General features: G+C 39.1%; 1 protein-coding gene across 1 annotated transcript; it reads left to right on the top strand.

Moving 5' to 3' along the window:
* The first annotated feature begins 3,540 nt into the window (after positions 1-3,540).
* On the top strand, positions 3,541-9,313 carry LOC311057500 (uncharacterized protein). Its single transcript, XM_084074460.1, has 10 exons — positions 3,541-3,634; positions 5,149-5,306; positions 5,412-5,537; positions 5,859-5,906; positions 6,056-6,156; positions 6,291-6,419; positions 6,715-6,810; positions 7,037-7,237; positions 8,393-8,502; positions 8,858-9,313. Exons 4-9 carry the CDS (start codon positions 5,902-5,904, stop codon positions 8,500-8,502), a joined length of 642 nt encoding a protein of 213 aa, XP_083930586.1. The 5' UTR covers positions 3,541-3,634; positions 5,149-5,306; positions 5,412-5,537; positions 5,859-5,901; the 3' UTR covers positions 8,858-9,313.
* Positions 9,314-21,693: the final 12,380 nt, after the last annotated feature.

Here is a 21,693-nt window from a genome sequence, read left to right as displayed (position 1 = left end):
GAACGCACTGACCGTATGTGCTTGCTTACTGACAAGAGGAAAGCACCTTGAATACAGAGTTAAAAGACTTTAGAATGACTGATCAGCATCATCATGAGTGCTAGTACATCATCCCAGAGGATGTCATCAATCAGCTCCTCAAACCGCTCAATGTTTCTTTTGTTAAACACTCTAAACCTTAGAGCTTTGTCTGTGTCCTGATGGTTAACTGAGGTTATTGATGTGAAGTGAAGTACAAGATCAGATATATCAGAGTGAAAGACACCAGATATCCATACATTTTTAAGAGAGTTGGTAAATATGTTGTCAATAAGGGTCAGAAGTCACTCGAGTAGGTTTAGTGATTAAGGCAGGGATGGCAAACTCATTTTAGCTCAGGGGCCACATGGAGGAGGGCCAGAGGGCCAGAGGGCCGGACCGGTACCGGACCGGTAAAATCATGGCATAACAACTAATAATAACAATAACAACAACTTCAGATAGTTTTCTTTGTTTACTTTACTTAGTCTTAGTTAGTACAAGCATATTCTGAAAATGTAAACTTCACAAATAGGGATGGCCAAATGGAGACATTTTATTAACCGTTTACCTACCGTTAGGCCTTACCGATTAATTAATCGATAACCGTTAAGAAAAAAAAAAGTGTTTTTTCTTTTTTAGTGCCAAAATACATTTTATTTCAAAGGGCCACGTCTACACAGTTTGTTTTGTATCTCCCGCAGAGTTTCTAGTGTCTCTATCTGTCTCTGGAAGAGGTTGCACATGAACTCTGCAGCCGCACTGAGGCGCTCCAACACAAACAATACCAATACAAAGACGAGGAAGAAGAAGAGGAAAGTGGAAGTTACGTGTGGTTGCAGGTGTAGACTTGGCCAAAAAACAATGAAAACATTTTTGGCACACCAAAAAAAAAAAAAAAAAAAAAAAAGATTTTTTTTTTTTATACTTTGCAAAATCATCTCGTGGGCCGGATTAAACTAGTTAGCGGGCCTGATCCGGCCCGCGGGCCGTATGTTTGACATCCCTGGATTAAGGGGTATATGGAATTTTCAAATTCAAACATTCTGCTGAAAGTGAAAAGGACTCGCTGTTAATTAGATTTTTCCATTAGATTTTTCCATTCTACAATGGTGTAAACTGTAAAGCATACATGGGCAACTGGCGGCCCGGGGGCCACACGCGGCCCCCCAACTTCACTTACTGCGGGTTAATATCAGAATACTGATATAGTATTGATTTCAGCTGTTTACAATTCCAAACATGACCCGCTTTAATTACTTCAGTCTATATTAGTAGTTTAATGACTAGTAGAGACCCCACACAGTGTGTCTCCTGGAGGAACTCTGTAACTTGTTAACTAGTTGTACAAACTTTTGTTTTATTTTATTGGATCTTGCTTATTCGATACTCTTATTTGTTTTAGCTCTTACTCATTTGATTTTCCTATTTGTCTCATCTGTTTATGAAAGTAGGGAGCTGATATATTGCACTTTTACTTTAGCGCTAGGTATACTCTTAGTTGCTTGTTTTAGAAGAGAATGCACTTAATACTTCTGGTGATTAGTAGTTTTGTTCCCTACCTATGTTGAATGCACTAATTGTAAATCTCTGTGGATAACAGCGTCTGCTAAATGACCGTAATGTACATTTAGAGTCACTACGTAGGCTCAAATCAAAAGGATTAAAATGCATAAGATTGGAGTCAGTCGTTAACCTAAACTTGCATTGTATATCCTCAACCATACCATCATCATCATCAATATCATGATATGGGAATATGGACACACTCAGAACAAGTCCAAGAGCTCCATTTTTTCATTTCATATTAATAAATAAGGTGTGCATCTCAGATGGTAAACCTTTGTACAGCAAGTACAACAAACAGTTGAGTTAGAGAGGATATCATGGCAGTGACGACAGTGAGAGCTGGAGTCCATGAAAGGATATAAAAGTGATTTGTCAATTAAAACCAGCCCACATGGAAAGAATCTATATGTTCCATATATGCAACTATATGTAACCTATATGCTACATATAAGGATCATATATGCGCATATATGTGCATATATACCACATATATGCCTGGTATAAGCTCCATATAGGCTGCATATATCTCACATATAGGTCAAAATCAGGTGCATATATGTGCATATACAGGGTATATAGGTCTCCTATATAGCTTGTTTATACCCTCATATAGGTCATATATGTTGATAATACAAGCCATATAGGTCTCCTATATAGCTTCTTTATCCATATATAGGCTCTATATGTTCATAATACAGGACATATAAGTCTCCTATATAGCTTCTTAATATGTACCCAGAGGAAAGCATAATCCAAGTTTGAGCTCTCATCTCGTGCATGTCCCGTTGCAGGTCAGCACAGTTGCCTGGGGGGCTAAGCCCCCAACCTAGTAGAGACAGACACTATCTATCTATCTATCTATCTATCTATCTATCTACACTGTAACAAATTTCTGTAATTTCTACAGTAAAAATGTACAGTATCTTATTGTTCTGTCATTTTACAATGTTTAACTGTATTTTGCAATGCATCATGGAAAACAAATCATTACAGAAACTTACTGCATTTTTACACAGTAACATAGTGTAGAAATTACAGTCAGGTTATAATCTAACTATAGAAGTTACTTTTACAGTAATGTAAAGTATACATAATAATGATAATAATAATAATAATAATACATGTTATTTATAATGCACTTTACATTTTTGGAAATAACAAAGTGCTACAGGGTTTAAAAACAAAAGGCACAACAATTTAACAAATGTTTTACATGATGTGAACATCATCATCATTATCAGTTATTTTTATTGTTATTAATTTTATCCTTCAACTTATTGTTTATGCCCCAAAATGACTGCTATACAGGTTTTCTAGCAATTTCTAGCAATTATAGAAATATTAGACCTTAATTGTCAAATGTTTAAGAATGTTCTAATCATGTATACTTTGTTTTAAAACATTTTCCAAATATTTCATTTTCTTTTTACATTTTGGACAAATTTGCCAATTTTACATTGAGGTGTGCAGATGTCCGAGTGCCCGCCTATACTGTTACTTCACTGGTTCTCAACCTTTTCAGGCCACGACCCCCCAAAATAATCATATTTGAACTGGGGACCCCCAACCCTGATATGCACTTGTAATGTAGGAGTTGAGGCATTTAGTTTGACTCCGTTCCACAGATCAATATTTTGAAAATAGCCGATCTACAAGCTCACAACGCCTTGAGTCGATGGGCTATTTTTGCCTCTTTCTTATATTATTTGACAATTTGGCCAATGTTTGACAATTGTTTTTAGTATAGTTTGTTGATTACTTTTGATGCAGTAATTCTTTTTTTTTTAGGTATTAAAAGGGTTACTTAAATTGTCACTTCACTGCCACTGCCACCTACAGATCCCCCCAATCATGTGGGGATCCCCCTGGGGGTCCCGACCCACAGGTTGAGAACCTGACCAGACCTACAGTTACGTCACGCAGCTGCTCAAGGCGGAGCTTATCAGTTTTGAACCGGGGAGCGCGAGAAACGAAACTAGCTAACCGTCGGCTAAGCGAACATTTATTTACAAACCAGTTGCTTCCGTGCTACTCTACCAGATAACAGGTAAGTTTAATTAGTTTATGGAATTAAAGTGTTATCCAACTTGTTAGTATCGTAAACGGTGTGCAGTTGTCGTGTATTAGCTATGGATCACACGACGCTCGTCCGTCACGAGCGTCACGGCCGAACTTCAACCTGTGTTTTGCACTTTCTCCATTTACAACCTGTACATCTGCATAAACGTTCAGATTTTAAATATAAAGTGCTTACTCTATGGTCACGGATGTTACAAGTCTACTCGGGCACTCAGCAATACCCGTATCGTCTGTATTGTTCAATAAAAAGCATTTTAATTCGATCGATGGCCATTTTCTCCGTATTTCTGTACGCTTTCAACTACTTGACCCTATCGGTTGGGAGGAGTACTGCACTCTGTTACATTATAACTCTATGACAAAATGGCCACCGATCGGATTAAAATGCTTTTTTTTTAACAATCCGGAATATACGGGTACTTACACCGACCCGAAGTGAATTGTAACATCCGTGGCCATGGGGTAAGCACTTTATATTTGAAATCTGAACGTTAATGTAGATGTAGGGCTTTACATGGAGAACGTGCAAACACCAGGTTGAAGTTTTGTCATGACTGCCATAATACAGGGGGTTATACAGACTCGCTCTGGTTCTAAAGCTTCTCTATGTTTCTTCGTAAGGCTGTGTTGCATGGCCAAACATCACTGATCTACAAGCTCACAGCGACGCATTGTGAGCTTTTAGATCAGTTTTTGGGGCGTGCAACACAGTCTTAGACATCGCATTAGCATATTAATTTCCATGTGGTGCATGATGTCATTGTTTATTTCAGGTATAAATCAGACCACATCAGTGAGAGCTAACAATGGCCTCATTTGTTTTGACTGTAATTCATTATTATTATTATTATTATTATTATTATTATTATTATATCTATGAATTTTGTTTTGAACCTACAGTACAAAGTAAAATCATTTCATTTAGGGAAAGAGAGTACAAATGGTAAGACCAACGTTTTCAGGCCATGGACCCCCTAGCTGAGAGAGAGATGAAGCAGGGACCCCCTCTATATTGTATAAAATTGTGTTTCAGATTCAACTTTTTTTGTTTACTTGGTCTGCTCTTTTTCCCTCTTTGCCAAAAATAGCTGATCTACAAGCTCACAACGCCTTGCAGCGTGAGGCGTTGTGAGCTTGTAGATCTGCTATTTTTGGCTAAAGTTCTCCTCAGAAAAGGGATGCTAAGGTTCAAGTGGTTAAGGTAAAATAAATAATCATATCACACAAAGATTTGGCGGACCCCCTGTAGTAATTCTGAGGACCCCCTAGGGGTCCCGGACCCCCTGTTGAAGACCCCTGCTTAAGTTAAATTAACACAGAGTTTAGTCTGCACACTTTTTACTGTTTTTTTTACTGTTTTAAAGCATTGCAAATACGGAGACTATATGGAGGTCATGTTTTAGTTTAACAGTCTATTGTTATGTGGAAAGCAACAGACAAACACTGTTAACATGCAAACCATATATGTCAAATTATCTTTAGGTGAAGTTCTCACAGCTACACAATGGATGCTGAGCATTGAGGTCGGTCGTTGTGGCTCCACAGATCAACTTCCTGGCTGGGATGGCAGCTTTTCCAGTTATTACAACTTTGGTGTACCAGGAGGAGCACGCCTGTTACACACTGGAATTCATTCAAAGGTAACTTTCTGCTTTAAGTAGAACCATCATGTGTAACTCGAATGATGTGCTCTCTTGTAGAACGGCTGTGAGTGCACCTTTTCCATTTGTGTTTTGTGATTTCAGATGTTTCGTTGGGATCAACCCATTGGCGGTGGCACCAAACCACAAAGCTGCTCAGCCAGAAAAGTGGGTTTGTCCTCCTGTCTCCTCCCTCCTGAAGCAATTGATGGACTTCGATTGGCTTTGAGTGTAAGTTATGTGCAAAACATTTGGACCATTCTCTTCCCAATATATGAATGACATTGTCATGGTCATATTTTAGTAGAGTTTTATTACTTATTTCGTTTTTTTTAGATCTCTATCTCAGGCTCTGATTTTAGGAGTTGTTCAGAAGTAAAGAAGTGGTCAGAACACTGTCTTAAGGGGTTTTCTTAAGGGGTTTTCTATCTAAAATCCACAATGCATTGCATAAAGGCATAGCTATTTTTTAAAGATATTTGACAGACTACAAACTAAGGTTACTTTTCTATGTCTCTGCAACCTTGTGATACCTTTTACCCCGATCTACAGCCATACCCTCCAGCCTCTTCTACACAGGCCTGCTGACCTGTTGATGAGGTATGTTTTCTTTAGATTTAACCCATTTAGACCTACAAGCTCGTAGCACAGCACTCGGTGCTGCGCTATCTATGAGCTTGTATAGTAGCCTATAGTTTTGATGATTTTTGACCAAGTACAATTAAGGGCCTTTTCTCTTTTCTGCACAGCCGTATGCAGCTACATATATGGACTTGGATCAGTGGAACCAAGAAAGTAACACCCAGTGTACTGCAACCTCCATCTCCGTCCAGTGATGCTCCAGTAGAAGGTGTGGTTCCTCAGCTAAGTGTCAGCAGACTTGCACTGTTGTCCTTCAAATTCAGGATTCATAGATGAGTTTTTTTTCTACTTTTTTTTTTAAACTTTTCTTTACAGTTTTTGACGTGCTTTCAATCTTTCTAGGTCAACCAAATCCATCTGACCAGAGCATACCAGAGGGTCAAGGGTGGCAGCCTTGCGACTCTTGTCGGTCTGAGGTGGAGAAGCTCCAGCTCCTGTTGAGGAGGATAACCACTGTGCTCTCCAGTATCAGTAAGTTGTATTGCCTGTAATGTTGCAGTTTTCAGTTGTCTGCTAATTTCTTTGTCTCACTTGAAACTTTACTTTATCCTGTACCTCTTTTGTGAGTTCTCTGACATGACTGGAAAACTTTGGTATCCCAAAATAAAACTGTTTTCTATTTACTGGGAAATCGACCCCTGCTACTGAACAAATACTCATCAATGACTGCTATCAGAATATACTGTAGAGCTATATAGAACAGTACTCAATCTTATTGTTTTACAAATACACTCAGTAGACTCAGATTTTTTTGTCTTTGTTCTAGGCTCTGAGCAACTAGACGCACTGAAGGGTTTTATCACCCTGGTCGGTGACCTAGAGTCTGGAGTGTCCAGTCTCGGGCAGCAGGAGCTATATCCAGGTATGGATGTATACGTTTGCCATACATTTCACACTTAACCTGACGTTCTTGGTAGCGAGTGATCCGTGTTGTGAGCTGCAACTAGATAGTGACGTTTTCAGAAGGTCACAGTTGTCTGTGTTCATGGTGCACTGAGCGCAGAAAGGGGTCAATGTAGCTGAGCCTTACAAGTGCAAAACTGAAGTCTTAAAATGCAGTTGGTTAATTGCTCGCTCTCTATTCACAGGCTGTGGACAGTTGATTTCCTCTGTGCAGCTGGCAGCCATACACCAGCGTGCCAGGAAGGACTGCAAGAGGCTATTCCACGCGTTGTTCGAGGTGTTCTTCACCCATGAGGAGTGCCGCAATGCCGTCGTATACGGAAAGCATGGTGTCATCCCAGAGGGGAAGAACAAACTGGATGAGGCGAAGAGGGATGCACTGTTCAGTAAGTATTTGTCACACCACTAGTTCCTCAGAGTAGTGTTATAGATGGCCAGTCAGTGGAGTTGGTAACCACTTATAGATATCTTGGGACCATAATCGACAATCGTCTGAAATTCGATTCCAATACTGAAATTGTTTGCAAGAAAGGCCAGCAGTGCCTTTTCTGTTTAAGGAAGTTAGCCAGGTTTCAGGTAAACAAATCAATGATATAGAGCCTTCATTGAATCTGTCATCTACTTTGCTGCCATTTGCTGGTATGGTAATCTAGGTATTAGACAGAAAAATGCCCTTAAAGGAGAATTCCATACTAAAAGGCTTTCTTACCTTTCTTTGTAGTTAAGTACACACCAAAGAGGTCCAGGTGTTATTTTGTGCAAAAGCTTATTGGCTATTTCCCCTACCATGAGCCCTAAATGAATTGCATTGAATGGGGCTATGGGGTGTTGTGCTAATTCGCTTATTTCTTTTGCTCAAAATTATTATTATTTTTGTATATATTCTCTTTTCATAATGTAAATAATATCCCAAGCGGCACACTTTACTACTTATTTCGATGGAAATAAGCGAATTAGCACAACACCCCATAGCCCCATTCAATTCAATGCAATTCATTGAGGGCCTATGGTAGGGGAAATGGGCAATAAGGAGTTTTTGCACAAAAAAAACACCTGGACCTCTTTGGTGGGGACGTAGCAACTACAAAGAAAGGTAAGAAAGCATTCTAGCATGGAATTCTCCTTTAAGGGGGCTAGAAAGATTGTGGGGGGTATCTTGTGACAATGTATACACATGTCTGTCTTACTGTATTGTGTTTTTAGGGCTTTTATTATCTGCTGTAAAAGGCCCAGCTTGGGACATATAAATATACTTGATCCTTGACAAATCTTGGTTTTGTAAATGATATTCTCAATTTATGATCTCACCAATACATTATCATTGGGCAATTTGGCTGCCTTTGTGCAGTAAAGAAATGCAGGTTCCACTTCCAACATGTTGCGCTGGTGGGACGTACAGTACACTCTGAACCAGGTTGGCCTCATCTGTGGCTATGCTGTGCTCAGTCTGTAGAGAGTCATATAGTCTTTAAAATGTATATATTTAACCGGGGGAAACCCATGTTGACTGACTTGTGTCATGTCATCTTCTCTGTCTGCAGACTACGTCTTGCGGTGTTCCTCTCTGGCATCATGGACAAATGTTTTCACTGCAGAGGGCTTGAAGAAAGCCATGACCAATAAGTGCCGAAGCCGTGCTGCAAAGGACTAGGTACTCCACAGTGTTTTTGGCAGCAGATTTTTGTCCACTAGTCCCTTCCTAACATTTTAGTCTAGTTATTTGTTGACGAAATTGTCAGTACATTTAGTCGTCATAGCTTTTATTTAGTTTGTCAGTGGAAAAAGGTAGAACATTTTTCGTCTTAGTTTTAGTCGACGAACAACACTATATTAAAAAAAATGCACTGTTTTGGTTGTGGCCATTTGTTTATTACACATGCAAAATGTTAAACATGATGCACTTTGCACTTAAAGGACCACTTTTCAACCGGCTTTCATAAAATTGGTCCTCACTAATGTTCATGATAAAATACTACCCTTTTTTTCCTACTTGGTCTGTCTCATAGGAGGGCTGTGGGCAGTTCAGAAACCTGTCCACCAGTGACATCATCAATGTTGAATTCAAGCTAATAGAAACTGTATCTTACTATTCATAATAATATTTGTGAAAAGTTCCAATGCGATAATGGAAGCCATCGTTCTCACGATAATACAAATCTAAATGTGTTTTAAAAATATATTGTTTAATAAAAAAAAACGTCCAAACGATGATGTCACTGGTGGATGGGTTTCTGAACTACCCACAGCCCTCCTATGAGACACAGAGTAGAAACAAATTGTAGTATTTTATCATGAACATTAGTGAGTACTAATTGTATGAAAAGTGGTGAAGTGGTCCTTTCAACTTTTATGTAAATTTTGATGCCAATACATTTTTGTTTTTTTATATACTGTTAAAGCTGCCTGCTATGTTTGTTCATTAATAAAACATCAATGATGAGTAACTAACTTCTGTCTGTCTATTCTCTTGGGTCTGTGTCCTTCCTGGGTTTTGGCATTTCCAAAAGCCTGGCAGGGCAAAGGGAGTGTTAGTTAACCTGTCCCGGAGCTTAATTTAATTTAATTTAATATCTTTTTTTTTATCCAGCTGTTTGCCACTTTAAAAGCCATAATGTTTCATGTTTGCATATTATAACTTGTTTAAATAAAGTGTTAAAGTTCTACATTTGGGTTTCTATTGGATTTGATTAATGTGTACATGTAAAACAAACTTATCACCTATTTCACCTATTTTATAGGTGATATAGGTATCATATAATTATGTTTCATTGCATATATGTAGATATAGGTACATACAGGTCATATATGTACCTATATGTTACATACAGGTCATATGTACCTATATGTTGCATACATAAAATTGGCACCTTTCCTATATGTATATGTGCATATATGTACATATATGCGCATATATATGTACATATATGCACATATATGTACATATACATATAGGAAAGGTGCCAATTTTATGTATGCGGTCCTATATTACAAACATATATGACGCATATAGGTTCTTTCCATGTGGGAGGACATGTAAGTATTCCCTTGCTCAAACTTTCTCAGTTCATCCAGCTTCCGGGACTACTACAACCGTGGCTTGCTCTGGGGACTGGCCATTCAGTTTAATAAATACTTTACAATTTGCAGTCCAGGTTCCCTGGATCCTGCTTTTCTTTTTGAGCAGGGCAGCAGCCTTGGCATAGAGGTCTTTGTTTTAATGTTCAGTCCTGAGACAATAATATCATTCAGTCTCCAGTACTGCTCTAGCTCATCAACCCTATTTTCCAGTGTGTTAATCCTGTCATTTTGTTCAGCGTTTTGCCATCTCTTTAACCAAGCTATTTATGACCTCCTGTTGGTTAGATATTTTATCAATATTTGAGAGTAGTCTAATAGTCTCCTTCATTCATTCACCTCCACATGGAGTTGTTTCAGAGTCATTGTAGCAGATCTACTGTATATGGAGTGTACTTATATAACAGCAGAGGGTTAAACATCCACAAAACCAGCCTACTCAGCTCTAGGCTAAAAATAAGCCACACAAAGCAAAGCAATCTTAACAGTTAAGTAAAGCTTATCTGGTGGTGACCTCCTGCTGAACAGGCCTTGGCACGCACGCACGCACGCACGCACGCACGCACGCACGCACGCACGCACGCACGCACGCACACACACACACACACACACACACACACACACACACACACACACACACACACACACACACACACACACACACACACACACACACACACACACACACACACACACACACACACACACACACACAGTAGGAGCGTGTCTGTCCCATGCTCTACTGGGGACAGATCTACAAGCTCAGAGTGCGGCACCGCTATGAGCTAATAGATCTGCTATTTTTGCAGAATGTTTGTCTATTGTGAGGAGCTCATAATCTAATCACGGTACATAACATGCTTTGTGTTAAACTAAATGTGCTAGTTATGCCACATGACATGAAGTGTTGCTCTACAAAAATGACTTATTAGACATTTCCTTTCAAACTTGTGTCTCTCTAAAGCAGTGGTCCTCACCAGTCAAGGACCCCCACAATATATTTGGCTGCAGACCCCCATCTTGATTTATTGTGTCCCAGGGGGGATATCTGTGAATATAGCTTAGATTTATTTGTTGTGGGATGTCAAGCAGTCTCAGGTTCTTTTAATTGACGTTCTCGCTATGTGGACTTCATACACTAGATTGTCTTAATGCATTTTAATATATCTTATGTCTTCATAACATGATTATGTATATGGACTATAAGTTTCATCTACATTTGATTTAATTTTTTTCATTATGTTTTGTTTTTTAAATGTATGTATTGTTTTTATATGTAGACCCCAGGAACACTAACTGTGCTTTAGGGTACAGCTAATGGGGATCCTAACTAATAAACAAATACAAATGGTTTATGTTGTTTTTGTGTTGTTTTATATAGTTATTTTCACATTTTCAAGATTTGTTGGAACATGTAAATATAGGGTTAAAGTGGTTACAATTATATTTATGCTACATATTAACTCATTTAGCTAATTCCTATTGTGTTCTATTGACTCCATAGGCCCACATACACAACATATATTTTTTACAGCTAAATACATTGGGACAGAAATGGCAATACTGTAAAGCACAGTCTTAAACGCATATCAATATAAAACAACATTCCTAGCTAATAGTTAGAATTACAGTATGTAGTGTGGGGTCCCTGCTTCATCTCTCTCTCAGCTAAAAGGGGTCCTTGGCCTGAAAAAGCTTTGAAGACCCCTAACCTACAGCCAAGGCTTTTTATTGCTTAAAGCACACCAATGACACGGCACGGTTACACCCTCAACACAGGAGGCACGGTAATGTCACACCTTTAAATATTGTATTATCATATTTGCTTCAGGAGTTATGATGCAACATACATTATTTGGTAATGACGGAAAGTCAAATGGCCACCCAAGGCCACCAGGGGGCGTTTTTGCATTGGCTCCATATCTGAAAATGTTCAGTAAGTTCAACAGGTCGCATCTGTCTGTCTGTCTGTCTGTCCATATCTATCCATCCATCCATCCATCCATCCATCATAGCTTTAATTAACACTTGATCCACTATGATGAAGATTAATAAATCTTTATTTTGCTCAGAGAACAAAAAAACAAACAACAACTTTATCAACTCTTCAGCAGTGTGCGTCATACCAGTTCAATACATCACAAAAGATCAGTTAGTCATGTTTCTGTTTTCCAACATAGTTATGTTCTTATTCTGAACATTATGTTATTTGCTATGTTAAAATGAAGCACTAATACAATTATTAAGAAGCAGAATAAAAGCTAAATAAATGCAAAGGCAAGCATTAAAACGAGACAAAATAACAGTATGATAGGTAGCAGCAGGGTGATTGTGTTCAAAGCTGCAATGTACAACATTAAATGGTCCAACACTGACACCTAGTGGTGTTTCTCAGCCTTTTCAGTCTTTGCTAGTGGAGCTAAAGTGTCTCTGCAGTGGCCAGTCCTCATTTCACCAAAACATGTCGGCCACAAACCTCTTATCTCCATATTCTAACTTAAATACATATATATTTGTGTCTCGTTATGGCTTACTTTAGCTTATTTAACAAATATATTGTCAATGAATTATCAAGACTTTTGTCATCATGGCCAGCAGGTAAATAATTATGGGTCGTTGAATAAATACTTTTTGCACCCTTGATATACCAGTGTTTCTATTTATTATTACAATGTACGACTGTTCAAAAAGTGATGTTTTAAATGTACTATACCAGTACACAGACATACAGTATGTCATGTGTCTGTGTGTCTGTGTATCTTTTACTTAACTGTAACCAGGCCTTCAGTAGTCATATCATTATTTGAGCCATTCATTTCAAAGCGGACATAAAGGCTGCTATTACTTCATGGAGAAGAGCAGAACACCACTGAAAGTGTTGTGTTTGTTTCCACTATATAAAAGTCTACAGCGTTCAGGGAGACGCATGGAGACGACACTCCCCTTCTCCAGCTGTAGAATCACTGCGTTTGATATGTAGGTACGGCCATCAGCTGTCTCTCCATTCCACAGGATCATCTGGTCATCGTGGTAGAGCTGTACTCCCATCCATTCTCCTTTGACACTGTGGAACGCAGTGAATCTGAAGTAGTAGACTCCCTTGACTGGTGCTGTGAAACAACCTGCGTCAGAAGAGGAACACTTGTTTATACAGTGACACTATAGACCAGCGGTTCACAAACCTTTTAGTTCGAGACCCAAAAGAGACACTTTATGTCTCCCCGGCCAGGACCCAAACAACTAGTGAAAATAGCAGATCTACAAGCTCACAAGGCGTTGCATCGTGAGCTTGTAGATCTGCTACTTCCCCCCTGATTCATGGAATTCCTTAGATTTAGTTATTTATTCAAATTATTATTATCCAATACACATGGATATCTCTTGACAAACCAATATTAATAATAACTAGAAAAAGTGCTCCTCGGAGCACAAGTCTCCACCAGCAGACTTGGGAATGTTGGGAATGTTCTAATTCTTATGTTCTAATTATTACAAAAAATAGAACATGTTACTGTGTCATAGTAACATGTCTGTATAAGTGTCCTATCCGTCCTGTCTGTATAAGTGTCCTATCCGTCCTGTCTGTATAAGTGTCCTATCCGTCCTGTATGTATAAGTGTCCTATCCGTCCTGTCTGTATAAGTGTCCTATCCGTCCTGTCTGTATAAGTGTCCTATCCGTCCTAACTCCTACACAGTGATCGTGTAGGAAAAGCAGCCAAAATAGCCAGTCAGTACAAAATAGACTTTGCTGAAGCGGTACCCATACAAAGGCATACTGCACATTTCAACGCCGGTACTAAAAACTCTGTAGAAGCAATACGAGTACAATTCCCACTTAATATGGCATGGGCATGCGCAATTCATAAAGTCCAAGGAAAAACATTGGACAAGATCGTAGTTACCGTAGAGGAAAACGGCTTATTCAACTCAGGTCAGGTCTATGTTGCACTCAGCAGAGTAACATCACTACGAGGCCTGTACCTCCTCAGCTTTCATGCCAAACATATCAATAATAAGAGTTAATTGCACTGTGTCATTAACTGTGATCTCAGTTTGTACTGGAATGTACTGTTCTTGATTAATCCTGTCTAAGCTATTTATAATACATATTGTGATGACACCAGTGTGTCTACATGATGTATTGCTCCGACATTTCTCAGCCATTTAGTGATTATTCCTGTCTTACCTCACTTTGAAAGAGGCAAAGATTCTTTCAAAGTGACACATGTATAGCCCGTTATATGTCACTAGCCAATCAGATCACACTATTTCACCGTATTGTCAAGTGTCACGTGAGGCTCGACCAATGTTTGCTTGGCTGACGGAAAGTGAAAACAAACTCTCCTGGCGGAGACAATAATGAAAACAAAATATAGGAAACATAAAATAAAGGGTATTTACTCACAACCCACAAATGGGTCCTGACCCAGACTGTTCTTGGATCAGTGTTCATTTTGTGACTAAAACTATGAGCAGATAGGGTTTGTCCACTACCTTTTTTTCACTGACGGAAACTAAATAAAAACTAAGCTATGAAGACAAAAACTATGACTAAATAAACAGACAAATAACAACTAGACTTATAATATAAATATAAAATAATATAAAGTATTGCCATGCCATCAAATACATTTTAGTCGACTAAAATCTATTGATATTTAGTCAACTAAAACTAGACTCCCCCCCTTTCTTTTCCTTTGTTATTTAGTTAGCCTGTTTGGTTGTCTGGTTTCTGGTTTGTCCATGCACTTTTGTTATAAAATCTGTCAAAGTTACACTGGATGAGAGAGAGACCCCCCACCTCCTCATACCTGTAACTGGGTTGTAGCCCTGGCCGTTGTAAGTGATGTTAGTGATGACTCCTTTGTAGATCAGCGGAGTTTGGGGTCCGGTGGTGATACCGCTGCTTCCTGGCTCACACAAACTTGCACAGAAAGCAACGTTTGGCTTCTCTGTAAGTACAGAATGAAAAGACAGTGACATTTAATTGTATACATTAATAACAATAGTCATTTTGAGATATCTTATATGCAAGTGAAAATGTGTAGCCTAAAGGGCCGTGTCCACAGAGAACGCCTTTTGAGCTGAGGAGTGCCTTGGATATCATGTCCATAGTGCTCACACACAGTGTGGATATCATGTCCATAGTGCTCACACAGTGTGGATATCATGTCCATAGTGCTCACACACAGTGTGGATATCATGTCCATAGTGTTCACACACAGTGTGGATATCATGTCCATAGTGCTCACACACACAGTGTGGATATCATGTCCATAGTGCTCACACAGTGTGGATATCATGTCCATAGTGCTCACACACAGTGTGGATATCATGTCCATAGTGCTCACACACAGTGTGGATATCATGTCCATAGTGCTCACACACAGTGTGGATATCATTTTTCTTTGGCAAATGCTCCCTTCCCTCCAGAATATGAATGCTGGGGTTCAAGTGGTTAAACATCAACAATACATTTCATAACAAGCTCTTCAATGAACTCACCTGTAATCGTCTTCTCCATGTCTGCCAGTTTGGTTGTTAGTGGCTCCACAGTCTTCTCCATGTCTGCCAGTTTGGTTGTCAGTGGCTCCACAGTCTTCTTCATGGCTTTCAGTTTGGTTGTTAGTGACATCATATCCTCCCCCGACTTCTCCATGTCTGCCAGTTTGGATGTTAGTGGCTCTACAGTCTTCTCAATGTCTGCCAGTTTGGACGTTAGTGGCTTCACAGTCTTCTTCATGGCTTTCAGTTTGGCGGTTAGTGGCATCATATCCTCCACCATCTTCTCCATGGCTGCCAGTTTGTGTGTTAGTGGCATCACAGTCCTCTCCATGGCTGCCAGTTTGGTAGTTAGAACTGAAACCAGTAGGGATAAAGATCACTTTAATTTAGGACTGAAACCAGTAGGGATAAAGATCACTTTAATTTAGGACTGAAACCAGTAGGGATTGACAATGGTGAAAAATAGTCACTAAATTCATTTGACTTTGATTGATGTAATAAGCATAGTATGATCTAGCTCTGGTCCGTAGCATCAGGAGTTCTGCTTAACGCTATGTGACTGTAGCGTGTATTTTCCTCATTTGAATGAGTAAACGATGTGATGTCTACACTTCAGTAAAAAAAGAATAACAATTACACGTTCGCTCAGTATGAAAACGCTATGGACCAGATGTGTTTGCGGTACTGGAGTGACTAAAACATTTCTCTGTCCATTGGAATATTTTATGTCCTGGCCAAAAAGTGGATTTTACATAAAAGGTGGGTGTCTGAGAGACTTCCCACCGCGGAGGGTAGGCTTTCAACACCTTAAAAACACATTTGTTTCTGTAAGTTTTTTACTTAAGTGTAGACATCGTGCTCCCGTTCACATGAGGGAAAATATACGTACAGTCACATAGCGTTAAGGAGAAGTCCTAACGCTATGGACCAGAGCTAAGCATGATCCATATTTACTTTACCTGCATTATCTCTCTCCAAACCAGCCATTTTGTCTCTGATTTCCTTCAGTTCAGACCACATGATGTCCTTGCCTTGAGACAGAGCAGCAGACAGACAGAATATCAACACAGACTTCAGCCTTCATTCTGAGTTTCTGACCTTTTCAAAAAACTAAACAATAAAACCCAGCTAGTCCTTCTCACAACGTATGTAAATACTAGCAACTTCTATAGATCAGCTATTTTTTGGCAAATGTGATGATCCATATTTACTTTACCTGCATTATCTCTCTCCAAATCAGCCGTTTTGTCTTTCTGGAGCTGCAGTTCAGCGTTAGTGTTTCTCAACTCCACCCTCATCTCCACCACCATGTCTCTGAGCTCCATGATGTCCATGCCTTGAGACAGAGCAGCAGACATACAGAATATCAACACAGACTTCAGCCTTCATTCTGAGTTTCAAAAAAACTTCTCACAACACACAAAAACAAGAGGTCTCAGTATCTTACCTGCTTCAATGTTGAAATCCTGATGGAGGTCTTGAGAGACAGAGGAAGTATAAAGACAGGCTATGAAGTTTCACCAACAAAGACCAGCTCACTGACACTACTGTGGTGTCTCCCTGTCATTTTATATATTTCAGACTGCAATTCCTTCAATGGGAGGAGTCAGAGATCTATCTCTACTTTTTTACATGAAGAGAGGGCCATTGATTATAAGTGAAGTGAAGTGATCATGTGACCTGATTAAACAAAGTTCAATCTGCACCACAGAGAGAAGGCAGATAACAGGAATAACACAATCAACCATTGACATAATCAAGGTTCAGGATTTAACTACATTCTTCTTTCCATTCATTTGGAATGAATATGTTATTTACATAACATTTTAAGTTTCATGTTAAAATTCACTAGGAGTCAATAATACATATATAATATATTTTATTTTAACTGCACTTTTTATTCACAGGGAATCACAGAGTGCTTCATAGGTAAAATATACATTCAATCATAGAAGATTAAAAGCAGGGTAAAAAAATGGCGGTAGCTACACAACAGATTCACATGAAAAGGCCTGCCTAAATAAAAAGGTTTTTAGGCCTGTTTTAAAAGAGTCCAGGGTCTGCGCTGCAGGGTCTTAAATGGCTTGGAAGGCTGTTCCACAGGCACGGTGCTGCCGGGCAGAAGGCCTGGTCCCTCATGGAGCGTTGCTTGGTACTGGAGTCCAGTACAGTTCCATTTGACATCTCAACAAATATGTTCCTGTTGGACCTTCTTGAGGTCTCTTTGTCTCTCAGGTTCTTGTAGGATCTAAGGATCTTGTCTTTATAATTACCATTATCGTTATTCCAAAGAGATGGCGGCAGTGGCTCAGGGGTAGAGTGGCCGGGTAGTGTGAGCTGGAAAACCGCAAAGTTCCCAGTTCGATCGCGGGCTGGGGCGCTCCCCTAGAGTTAGTGTCGAAGTGTCCTTGAGCAAGACGCTGAACCCCTAATTGCTCCCGATGAGCAGATTGGTGCCTTGCATGGTTTCCTCCGCCATCGGTGTATGAATATGTGTGTGAATGGGTTAATGGCACAATCAATGTAAAGCGCTTCGGATAGAAGCGCTATATAAATGCACCATTTACCATGGAAAAACTGAAGCAAATATATGGAGGGGGGGCTCTGATACAAGCACATGCAGACACAGTTGAAAACAGAACATCAACAACAATCAAGAATGCAAGCTGGAACAAAAAAACTCCTTCCTTTCAAAAGTGATAGGGGCCATAGTGGAGGCTTGTAAGAGAAGCTGTAAACGTTGTAGAGCAAGGGTCCGGGACCCCTAGGGGGTCCTCAGAGTTTTTTTTACATTAACCACTTGAACCCGCATCCCTTTTCTGAGGAGAACTTTGGCCAAAAATAGCCGATCTACAAGCTCACAACGCCTCGCGATGCGAGGCGTTGTGAGCTTAGTAGATCGGCTATTTTTGGCAAAGAGTTGGTAAAGAGAGTAGGTGTAGAGGGAAAAAAGAGCAGCAGAAGTTTATCTGAAACACAATTTTATACAATATAGAGGGGGTCCCTGCTTCATCCCTCTCTCAGCTAGGGGGTCCTTGGCCTGAAAACGTTGAAGACCCCTGTTGTAGAGAAATGGATTGATTGAATACTTTATCATAAAAAAACACATGAAAGTACAGTTCAATACAAGGTCAGCAAATTAAAAAAAAACAAGTAAGTCATTGGCTTGTTTCCATTGGGGTCCTTTGTACTCAATTCATAGTGACAGACAGATATACACTACTATGCAGAACGTATATAAGTAGTTTAAAGATAAGAATTGCAGCCTCCTGTAGGTACTCTTTTAGGGCAGTTTTGAAGGAGTATAGGGTTTTACACTCCTTCATGACTTTTGGTAGAGCATTCCACATTTTGGTGGCATATAGCAGGTGAACAAATTCAACCCTGTGTTTGTGCCAAATCTGGGTTGGACGTGATCAGTGGACCTACCTCTGGTGTTGTGATTGTGGACTTCATTTTAAGTTGTTGAAGTACTTTGACAGGTACATATCTTAACATTGTGGTGTATCTTGTAGACCAGGCCCATTGAAAGTTGCTGTACTCTGTCCTCAACCCTGAGCCATCCCACCCTAGCAAAGTGAGCAGGGGTTAGATGAGTTGTATGTTTAAGGCCAAGAAGTAGCCTTACTAGTTTGTTTTGTGATATCTGGAGCCTTGTTTTTAAGGCCTTAGTGGTGTTGTGGTACCATGTGGTGCATGTATAGTCGAAGTGACCTTGGATGAGTGCTCCTGTTAGAGTCCTCAAAGTATTCTTACTGACTAGAGAGGAAATCCTGTACAAAGAAAAATGTTCTTTGGTTGACTTTTTTTATTTCTCTCGTTGCCATTTCATCACAGTTTCATCAAAGTTGTACAGAAAGCTATAGTGAAAAGTGATTGACAAATGCAGTATCCAATGAATGACACATTGAGATAATATCCAAATGATAAATCCACAACACTGTTTTATAGAGCTCATATTTGGAATATTGCATGTACAGTATGGCTCATGAAAAAAAAAAGAGATTGTATTTGAAATAACTCGTAATTTTGTAATACAATGAAATAAAATGAAAGGCTTGACCGTTTCAGTTGTAGGTGTCTTGTATGAAAATGCATGATTGTTTGTGTGACAATAAAAAATAGTAAAAAACAAACATAGCTTTTTGAGAGGATATTTGAATGTCTTATGCTTGTATTTGGGGTACCAGTACCTCACACCCATTTATTTGCCGCATTTGGCATCTTACAGTTTGTGCCACACCGCACATATGGGAGTAAAATGATCTAAACCTGGTATAAATTGTTCCTTATAGACATGGTTAAAATATATAAGATGTAACATTTATAAAAGTGTGTCCCCCAACAGAGGTCAGGTTGTGGAACTGCAACTACTGAAACTGTAACAGGCTCAATAGTTATAATAGACAAATGACAGCCAAGACAGTCAAGAATATTACATACATCTTGGAATAAATAACTAGAGATATAAATGCCTTCATCAATGTGTTTGTAAAAGTGTCCAGTAACACATTTAAAAAAGGTTGAGATCTATGTGTGTGTGTGTGTGTGTGTGTGTGTGTGTGTGTGTGTGTGTGTGCGTGTGTGTGTGTGTGTGCACGTGTGCTTGTGTGTGCATGTGCGTGCGTGCGTGTATATATATATATATATATATATTAGGGCTGGGACTCGATTAAAAAAATTAATCTAATTAATTAGAGGCTTTGTAATTAATTAATCTAAATTAATCGCATGTTTAATCGCATATCAATATTTGACCTGAGAAGCAATTTCTTTTCAGTTAAAACAGATTTTGGTATATGAGTGAATCAATGAGTGAATACATAAGTTTAAGTAACAAAAAATAGTTCTGCACACAACCGTGTTTTTATCCATGCTTCCATCAGAGAGTTTTTTAAAATCTAAATGTCCCATCCACGGGGCCAATCAAAGCAGTCTGATCAGCTTCTTGTCCCATTGCGTGCACAGGGGTGTGTTGGCTGTTGGTTGGTGCACTGGTATGATCGGTACAAAGAAAGGTTCTGTGGTGCATAAACTAAGTGCGATTAAAATGCGATTATTTTTTTTAATCGCGTTAATTTTCTGTAATTAATTAATCTAAATTAATCAGTTAAAGTCCCAGCCCTAATATATATATATATATATATATATATCAAATATACATACAATGCTTTTAAAGAAGAAGAAAAATAACTCAGATTGTTCACTTAATGTACCTTCCAGTGACCTTGGATGAAATGAAACTGAGTTAGGTTTGTAAATGGGCATAATAATAACCACTTTAATTTGCTGTCTGTTAGAGCCTGTGTTGCGCCTGTGAGCCCGGTGCTCTGACTCCTGACTTGGAGGCCTCCACAAATAATGCAAAGCCCCCCCCACCACATCTTTCACCAGATGGAGACGTGGCCATAGGACTTATCTTCTCTGATAGACCTGAACCAATATTGACTAAATCATTTAGAAGCTGGTTAATGACTCCCCAGGTTGTTTTGATGTTATTTGAAGCCTCATTAAACTTATCTGAAAAGTACTTTTTCTTAGCAATTCTATTAAGATGATTGTATACATTAGGATATTTCTTATAATGTGATATATTATTTGGGGATGGATTACAGATACATTTCTTAAACAACCTTTTCTTAGCTTTCAAAGACGTATGGAGATCTGGTGTAAACCAGGCTTTTCTGAACGCACTGACCGTATGTGCTTGCTTACTGACAAGAGGAAAGCACCTTGAATACAGAGTTAAAAGACTTTAAAAATGACTGATATGCTTGTTCAGCATCATCATGACAGTACATCATCCCAGAGGATGTCATCAATCAGCTCCTCAAAGCGCTCAATGTTTCTTTTGTTAAACACTCTAAACCTTAGAGCTTTGTCTGTCTCCTGATGGTTAACTGAGGTTATTGATGTGAAGTGAAATACAGGATCAGATATATCAGAGTAAAAGACACCAGATATCCTTACATTTTTAAGAGAGTTGGTAAATATGTTGTCAATAAGGGTTGCAGATGATGAAGTCACTCGAGTAGGTTTAGTGATTAAGGGGTATATGGAATTTGCATACAGAGCATTCAAACATTCTGCCTGAAGTGAGAAGGACTCGCTGTTAATTTGATTTTTCCATTAGATTTTTCCATTCTACAATGGTGTAAACTGTAAAGCAGGGGTACTCAACTACAAATCTTGAAGGTCCACAAATCATTTTTTGAATAAGGCTATAGGGTCCGTTCATTTAAGTCGGTCAATTGAGCCAA

Source organism: Gymnoscopelus microlampas (assembly GCF_963454915.1).
Source record: "Gymnoscopelus microlampas genome assembly, chromosome: 12".
Classification (NCBI taxonomy): Eukaryota; Metazoa; Chordata; class Actinopteri; order Myctophiformes; family Myctophidae; genus Gymnoscopelus; species Gymnoscopelus microlampas.
This window is presented reverse-complemented; position numbering and strand designations above follow the sequence as displayed.

What these genes read in the sequence shown, in the direction of transcription:
- LOC311057500 (XM_084074460.1), top strand. An exon ending in CAGTGATGCTCCAGTAGAAG is followed by an intron (nt 6,157 to 6,290) that starts GTGTGGTTCCTC and finishes CAATCTTTCTAG; the next exon opens with GTCAACCAAATCCATCTGAC. An exon ending in GCAGCAGGAGCTATATCCAG is followed by an intron (nt 6,811 to 7,036) that starts GTATGGATGTAT and finishes CTCTATTCACAG; the next exon opens with GCTGTGGACAGTTGATTTCC.